The sequence below is a fragment of the Otolemur garnettii genome, unplaced genomic scaffold (assembly GCF_000181295.1).
Source record: "Otolemur garnettii isolate 467f Iridium unplaced genomic scaffold, OtoGar3 scaffold00014, whole genome shotgun sequence".
Lineage (NCBI taxonomy): Eukaryota > Metazoa > Chordata > Mammalia > Primates > Galagidae > Otolemur > Otolemur garnettii.
Window position 1 is genome coordinate 30,482,538 of NW_003852409.1, and position 8,426 is coordinate 30,490,963.

The 8,426-nt window shown below is 55.8% G+C and overlaps 1 protein-coding gene across 3 annotated transcripts in view; it reads right to left on the reverse strand.

Moving 5' to 3' along the window:
• SH2D3C (SH2 domain containing 3C) overlaps positions 1–8,426 on the reverse strand; it is a 35,072-nt gene that overhangs the window by 9,742 nt on the left and 16,904 nt on the right. For all 3 annotated transcript variants that reach the window (XM_003785325.1, XM_023510606.1, XM_023510607.1), the window contains 3 exons: positions 3,402–3,530; positions 1,773–2,227; positions 36–160 (listed from right to left, as the gene is read on the reverse strand). In XM_003785325.1, coding sequence (XP_003785373.1) covers positions 36–160; positions 1,773–2,227; positions 3,402–3,530 — 709 coding nt within the window. The remainder of the gene's footprint in view (positions 1–35; positions 161–1,772; positions 2,228–3,401; positions 3,531–8,426) is intronic.

An 8,426-nucleotide genomic window follows, 5' to 3' on the forward strand; every position in this document is an offset into this window, starting at 1 on the left:
CCCCCAACCTGTCCTACCTGTGTGGCTGGCCATACCTGTGCTGTAGGCAGGGGAGCTGGGGCTCTCAGAGATGGGTGACATGGGTGAGTGCAGGTCTGGAATCTGGTCCATGCTGAGGGCACAGCTGCGGATGGAGTCCCGAGGGTGGGGCAGTGATGTGCTGTGGAGCAGACACCTTCATGGGCCTCAGTCCGTCTCTGGGACCCTTCCGCCCACATCTGCCCCATAAACTTCAGAGACAGAAAAGCCTCTCAGCTGACAGACATGAAAACTGAAGCCCAGAGAAGGGAGGGCTGGGCTGAGGTCACACACCAAGTCAGTAGCAGAGATGGGGACCCCACCCTTCACTCCCACTGGCACAATTTGCTTCCACCCCCCTGGTTTCCAGTCACATGCCCACACTATCCTTCTCTCCTTCTCCATCTCCACCCAGCTTTCCCCTTCCACACAGCTTGAAGCAGATTAGGAAAACAAAGCCTGGGGGCACCCAGATGATCAGAGGCCTCTCAGGCTCCTCTGTGTCTCTCCTATCCCCAAAAGGATGAGAACGGAAGTACAGGCCAGAACCCTACCACTCCACAAGTTGCCTTCATACAAATTAATCAATTGCACCCATTCTCTGGGTAGACATGGCCCTGCACTAGTGCCCTCAGCTGATGTGCAGAGGGTAGGTTTGACTTTAGCTCCCCATTGCCCCCAGGCCAGAAGTTCTGGTGAAGTCTACAACCTGCACAACTGTCCCACCTCCCTGGAAACCTTTCCCCAACTTGGAGAACTGACTGAGGAGAGCAGGGCTAGCAGGAAGGCTGGGTGGGGATCTTCAGGGAGCTAGGCCTGCCATCCTGGCCCCTCCTCACTGTTCCTAGATGATGCTCAGAATGTCTCAGGCACACACTGTCTGTGGATCCTGGCACCAATATATTCACTGGTTCCAAACCACAGGCCAAGTAGCTGCTAGCCACAGGGCATATCTGTCCATCAAATCCTTAGCTAGCAGCACTCAACCTAGGCCCAGGGAGATGGGGCCATGAAGGTATATCCAAATGCTGGTAGCAAAGGAGAACCCATCTTTTTGCAAACAGCCAAGAATTAGGAACATAGACTTTGGAGTCCATAGATCTAGGTTGAAATCTTGATACTATCACTCTCTAGCAAGGAGCTTCTCCTCTCTAAGCCTATTTCCTCACCTATAAAGTGGGGGTATGAGCAGGAGCCACCTCCCAGGGGGATGTGGAAGCCAGTGAGATTGGCACAAGGAGCACAGAAGGGCCTCAGGAACCATTAGCTGCTGGGGCTTTTCCTGGCATCTGAGGCCTGGTCTTACTCAGCCCTGGAGGCAACCAGGTGTCACTAAAATGCTGCTGAGAACAGTCCATACCCTGGCTGTGGTCACCACATTGCAAGGCCCTATGCTCTGATGTGGGCCTTGGCCTAACTGAACAGGGTTGAGGGAGGTGGACTAGGCCTCTCTCTGGTTCAGGATAGCACCCAGGGCTCCCTCTGGGGCAGGGAAGGCTGCTCAGTGGAGACCCTTATAGGGAGAAACATGGAGAAGAGAAGTGACAGGGCCCAGCAAATGACAGAGCTGAGACTGCAAGCTGGGTCTGCCTCCTCGCAAATCTTGTGTTCTAGACGCCCACACAGTACATCCCAACCTTCTTCCTGCTCCTCCCTGCACACTGAGGCTCCAGTTCATTGTGGCCAGGCCTCTTCTTTTTCACCAGCACTCTTATTACCAACACCCCCCTTTGACAAATGGGGGCCTGGCTGACCTGCTGGGGCAGCCATCACTGCGGGTGACCTTGTCTGCGGTGAGCCCGTCGGTCATGGTGACACTGCGCCGCTTCATGTGGCTGCCCTTAGGGCCTGAGGGGCTGGCAGGGCTGGCAGCCTTGCTGCTGCCCTGGCTCAGGCCGTAGCTGGCCTCAAGGTAGCGCAGTGGGAAGGTACGGTTGACAGGGCAGTAGATGATGGCACCACTCTGCTCCGACACAGCCTTGCGGCTGCCCACATGGTACCGCACCAGGGCAGGCACATGGTCGAAGCTCTCCTGCTCAAACAGATACTGGATGTGGGTGTAGCTCTCCCCTGCCTTCACCACCACCTTGTTGATCTTGAAGTGCAAGGCCTGGTTGCGCCAGCGACACGTGAGCACATAGTCACCCAGGCTGGTGAGCGAGTCCCGGATGAGGAAGTCACCATTACGTTGTACCAAGGTCTCTGAAACCTGCAGGACGCATGGTTAGGCTGGAGTAGGGCAGGGCCAGGAGAAGCCCAGACCCAAAGTCTAGGGGAAACTGCAACCCAGGATTGGGGGACACCAAGACCAGGCCCAGGCTGTAGAGGACCCAGTGAACAGAGACATATAACATCTGAAGCTTGAGAGCAGAGACCCAGATTCAGAGGGTACACCCCAGCCAGAGGAGAGGCCCAGCCACACTGAACTGGGTCTGGGGCACAGAGGCTCAGGAATAGGACAACATATCCTGGAACAGAAGTCACAAAGACCAAGGGTCTACAGGAGCAGGGGTTGCTGTGATCTGAGACCCAGGTGTCCGACTCACTCCTTCTCACACTTCCTGCTGGACAGAGTCAATCCCCAATCCTCATTCTCCAACTACCCAGTGGTCTGGCATGTCTCTGAGCCTTTGCACCCTCAAGCTGCTTTCCCGCCCTGCCCAAATGCTGAACTCCAATTCATCTCACAAAGGCTTCCTTCCTCAGTGCCCCTTCCTCAGGGCTCACCCATATCATGCTGGGTACTCTATTCTTACTCTTTTCCTACCAGGCTCTGTCTAATTGCCTGTCAGCCACCACCACTGCCCCCTGGTCATCAGCCCTCAAGTCTCATATGGTGCCCAGCACAGATCCCAACAGAGTTGGTGCCTGGCAAAGATTCATAGTGTGAATGAAAAAAGGAACAGGTGATCTATCAGCCCAAGTATGTGGCTTGTAAAGTCACCTCAGCCCAGAAACTCAACTTTTCCAAAACTGAGTTGCTCAAATGTATCAATCATTAACCAAACCCATAAGAGACTGATGTATAGACCATAACAATAACAATGATAATAATAACAACAAAGACCAACATTCATTGAGCTCACTGGTGTCAGACATCATGTTAATTACCTTGCCTGCAGTATTTCATTTAATTTTCACAACAACCCTTTGAGGTAGGTACTATTATTATCCTCCATTTTACAGATTGGGCAACTAAGGCTCAGAGAGGTGAAGCATCTTTTCAAGATCACACAATAAATACGTGGCGGAGCTAGACCTCATTCCATTCGATTCTGATTGAACCTGCCAAGCAATATTTGAGAATTGGGCCAGGGCTGGTGTTGGCTAAGGTGGTAAGTGGAAGGCTCCAGGGTTGCGGTCCCAGCTCAGGGGCCACTCACCTCTCGGGGGATGCGGCCATGGTACCAGGCATGGCTGCGGAGATCTGTGCTGCTGAGTTTGAGCTCCTCCTCCAACTCCTTGTGCAATTTCTCTGGTGATGAGTCCAGGATGTACTTCTCCTTTGAGAACTGGGCGGAAGATAGGAAGAGTTAACATCTAACTCAAATTCCCCTTCTTTCTTCCCTCCTGATGTCACCCTACACTAGGTGAACACCTCCTATCCTGGGACTCTGGGAATACTAAGGCACAGGTGCCCAGAAGGTCCTTACCCATGGGTCCTTATCCCAGCAGAAGTAAAGAAATTTTAATTAATCCCACCAAACAATACCTACTGCATTCCAGGCCCTGTGCTATGTGTGACAGGTGGATGTGGTGACCCATAAACCAGTCCATGTCCTCAAGGATGCCCCTAGGTTCCGGAGAGGCAACAGTAATATGAGCATCTGAGCCGACTGTGGTCAGCACCACAGTACTGGACAGCGGCAAAGAGGGTGGCGACTTTCAGAAGGGAAGAGATTAAGTCTGGGTGAAGTGGAGGGGTCTGGGAAGCCTTCCTGGACAAGATGGCAATATGGAAACACTAATTATTGATACCAAATTAATCTCGAAGGTGGGGGAGGGAGGATTTCTACAAGTGAATCTTGGAGGGAAGGCAGCAGGTACTGCAGGCAAAGGCATGAACCACAGAGCTGATGCATAAGGATACACATGAGGGCATGCAGGCCCCCACAAAGACATGTGCATTGCCCTTTACAATTCCCAAGGTGCTTTCCTCCTTGCAATTTCAAGAAACCCTTGCCAGATGGGGAAACCACAGCCCAGCAGGGAAACTCAAGGTCTCCTGGTTACTGTAACCTGAGGTTGGAGGCTGACCAATCCCAGGGGCACCAAGGGCATCATGGGGAGAACCTCCAATATCAGGTGCCTCCCTACCACAGAGCTCAGCCCAATCCTGGATGTGCCAGGTGAGTTCTCTGGGCCTCAACTTCTTCCTCAGTAAAATGGGTATGATGACAGAACCTGCCTTGCCCATTGCAAGGATGAAAGGAGACAATGCTCCAGAGCATTGCAACTGGCACACAGGCACCCTTGTCACTGTGAGGACAACATGCAGACCTTCCTCTCCCTCCCCATAACTCCAGGCCCCAAGGATGGATGTTCCAAGACAGATTCCAGAGCTGACCAGAAGGGATGACAGACAAAGGAGAGCAATAAGGAGTCCAGCTTCATCCAAGGTGAGTCCCTCTCTAGGATCCCCTGCTCTCTGGAGCCCAAGAGTCCTCCAGTCCATGCCTTGCCACCTTAGATCGTCCACAGATCTCACCTCCTAGCTCTGCAGTTCTATTGCAGTTCTATTCTCCACTCCTTTACTCTGACATTGTCTCAGTTTACCTCAATCTACATTGCTCCCATGACATTGTGATTCCCACCTTCAGAGATACCCAGAATCTCTGACTTCATTCATTAAATATCGATGACGCCCCCACTGTGGTCTTGTGCTGGGGCTGAGGTCCCCAGGTGGCCAGGATGGTGGCCTCTGCCCCGCAGAAGCTCATGTAGACACTGACAATCAATTCTGGGTTTTCAGAATGTTCAGAGATATACAGACACCTCGCCCCCCAACACATACAGGGGGCAGAGTCAGGGATCACTCCCTTGAAAGGCAGTGTTTTTGCTGAGGCCTGAGGAAGGACAGGACATGCCAAGCCAAAGCATCTGGCAGGCAGGTCAGCAGAGAAGAGCTTCTGAGGAGAGAACAGCAAAGGCAGGACCCTGTGGGTGGAGCCAAGGGTGGATGGTGAGGATATCGGAGAGAAGCTGCAAAGGGGCTATGAGGGCAGGGGTATGTGTGCAGGTCTGTGAGGTGGCCTTGGGGAGCTGGGGTTTACCCAGAGACCACAAGAGAGGCTTGTGAATGTTGGAGCAGGTTTGCTCTGCTTCCAGAGAGTAGCCTCATGTTTTCTAGGCAAAGGCAGGGCAGGGTGGGGTGTAGGGAGAGAGAGTGGGGGTGGGTGTTTAGATGGACATTGATTGGTGTGGGGAAAGGGGCAGAAGGGTCAGAGAGGACTCAAGGCTGAGATCCTGAGAGGACAATGGGACACTTTCTGAGTGGGCAATGCTGGAGCAGAGCAGCTTGGCGGTGGGCCCACAAAAATGTCAGCTTTAAGGAGCCTGCAGGGCTCTGGAGACAGATGGTGGGAGTGGGTGGTTTGTGCAGGTGCTCAGGGGAAAGGTGGGGTCTGGAGATGGGAATCCACACAGCCTCTGCTCATGGTAGAAAATGATGTCCCAGAAGGGCAGAGAGGCCCATTTAGGCCTTCTCAGGTGCCTACACTAGTCCAAGTGGTCCCCAGCCTCTCTTCCTCTCCTTCTGCAGCACTTACAGCAGCTGAGACCACCCTCCTCATATCACAGCAAACTGTGTGACGGTAAGAGTAGGATTCACAGGAAAAAGGGATCCTGTACCCAGGACTTCTGACCCCAGATTTCTGACGCCTTACTCCTTCACAAAAAGCATGCCACTGAGTAACCCCAGTTCCATCGGAGGTGGCAGAGGGACATGGGCAAAGAAGGGGAGGAGGCTGTGTGCTAAAGAACCTGTCCCCAAGACTCTACCACTGCATGGCCTTGAACAAGTCATTCCCCCCCCAACCCCCCCCCATCTGTGACAGGAGACTGGCTCCTGTTTTCCAGCCCTAATCAATGGTCAGAGTTTGAGGGGACCAAACTCTGTGTAGGTGTCCTCCTACACACCTGAGGGTGAGGACCCCTAAGGTCCCTATGCCCTTCTCCTCATTCTCGACCTGGGGGTTCTCACCTCCCAAGAGTTGGGGGGGAGGGCTGGGCTGCGAATGCTGCATCCCGGTGCTTGGTGCCCTGCTATTGGCCAGAGATGATCTCACCGCCTCCCGGCCTGCGCGCGCCTGATTGGCCGGTGCGAGGATGCTGCGCTCCACCGGCGGGGCAGTCATTCAGGCGGGCTGAGCGTGTGTGAGCCTGGGGGAGCGCAGAGGTGACGCGCCCGGCGTCTCCCGGGGGTTTGGGAGGCAGGAGCGCGGAGACACCCCGCCAGGGTCTTAACCCCTTCCCACCGACTCGCCGCCAGCACCCGCTTCACCTCCTGTCAGTATCCCAAGCCCAAGCAATGCCATCTCCAAAAGATGCTCCGCAGAGAGGCGGGTCCGGGTCCTCCCCTCCACCCCTTTCCGTTTAACCCTCTCGCTACCACGGCGCCGTCCTGCACTGACCGGCCAGCTGGGCTGGGAGAAACTCGCACCCCAGGCATGCCCAAGCCCACCTAGAGGGTCGGAGTGTGACAGGAGCTCTAGCACCAGTCCTGGCTCCTGCAGCATCCCCCAACTCCCTGCTCCTCACTCAGCCTGCAGACCCCAGCCCAGCGCTCCCGGTACAATGGGGAGTTAGGGTGCCCGGGTCAGCCGCAGGGGCCAGAGTACTAGCCGTAGGAGCTGCAGGTTGCTGGGAAACCCATCTCCCGGTGGGGCCCGGCTCAGCTCCCTGCTGTAGCGGAGGCAGGACGAGACCGGCATCTCCGCAGCCCGGAGTCCCAGGAGCGGCCACTGGACCCTCACCCCGCAGAGAGCCCGGGCACCCAGAGGTGAGGCCAGGGCGACCCCGCCCCCTCCGCGGCCAGTCTGCCGTTCCCGGCCCGACCCTGACCCGCACCGCGGGATTGCGGGTCCCTGGCTCTTGAGCCTGAGCGGAGCGGCCGGAGGTCCCAGCCCCACACTCCTGGCCGGAACCGAGCCGCCCCCTCACCTGCACCTGCACGAAGGAGCCGCGGTAGAAGCAGCAGGCGGCGGCCGACAGGGCGCTCCACAGGCTGCAGCGCTCGGTCATGGTGCGGCCGGCGGCCAGGGCCGGGGCGGCGCGGGGGGCGGCGGCCGGCGGGGCAGGGGCGCGGGGAGAACTAGGACCGACCGGGCTGGGCACCGGCTGCGCGTGCCTCTCGGCGGCGCGATTACCTCATCGCCTTGTCGGGGGAGGAGCAGGGAGGCGGGGCGGGGAGACCCCACCCTCCACCGGCCAGGGGAGGGGAGGGGGCCATTGTTCCTGCCTCCGCCCGGCCCCCGAGCCGTGGTCCCGCGCACTCGAGCTGCCTGGAGCCGGGGGCGCCCAACGGAGGTGCAGCCAATGGAGGCGTCACGGGGATTCACGGGATTTGGTGGGGACCCCTGAGCTAGCCGTGAGGGGGATTCCTGCCTCCCCCACTCGCTGTACCCTTCATTGACCTGGAGCGGGCAGAGACTTTGAATTAAATCATACCTAAAGCTGGAGAAAGCCCTGAATGATCAAATCCTTTGTGGCCTCAGGAAATTCCCCAGAGCCCAGGATTTCTCATCTCTGATTTGGAATCGGAGACTCAGCTAGAAATCGCGGAGTGTGCAACTGACAGACTCTAGGAGTGAAGAAAGCCAGGAGAGTTCAATGGCTAGCAGGACAAGCCAGTTCCAAGAGTGGCCCCTCCCCTAACTACTGGTGTCCCTCACTCCCACCAGCCTTCCCTCTGGAAACCACGATTTACTCGTGGAAAATGCATCTGGAAAACACAACTTATGCCGGTGCTGATCTCACAGAACTCTTGTGAGCATTGGCTGAGCTGATGCATATAAGTTGCCAGGCATTAAAGTAAGAAATAATTGCATGCTATTTTCAAGTTTAGTGTCTTAGAATCTGGACTTTTTGTCCTAGAGTCATAGACTCTTCAATGCCCAGAGCTGATTCTGCAGCAATCAGGCCTGGGGGGCAAATTCTTCTGATGGGCTGTGTGACCTCAGACAGGTTAGTCCACCTCTCTGAGTCCCAGCTGTTCATTTTCTGTAAATACATCTGAAGCTCTAAGCATGGCACTTGGAATTTTATGATTGCAGAGTCAAGAATCCTTGCCCTGGCTCGGCGCCTGTGGCTCAAGCAGCTAAGGCGCCAGCCACATACACGTAAGGTGGCGGGTTCGAATCCAGCCCGGACCCACCAAACAAAAATAATGGCTACAACCAAAAAATAGC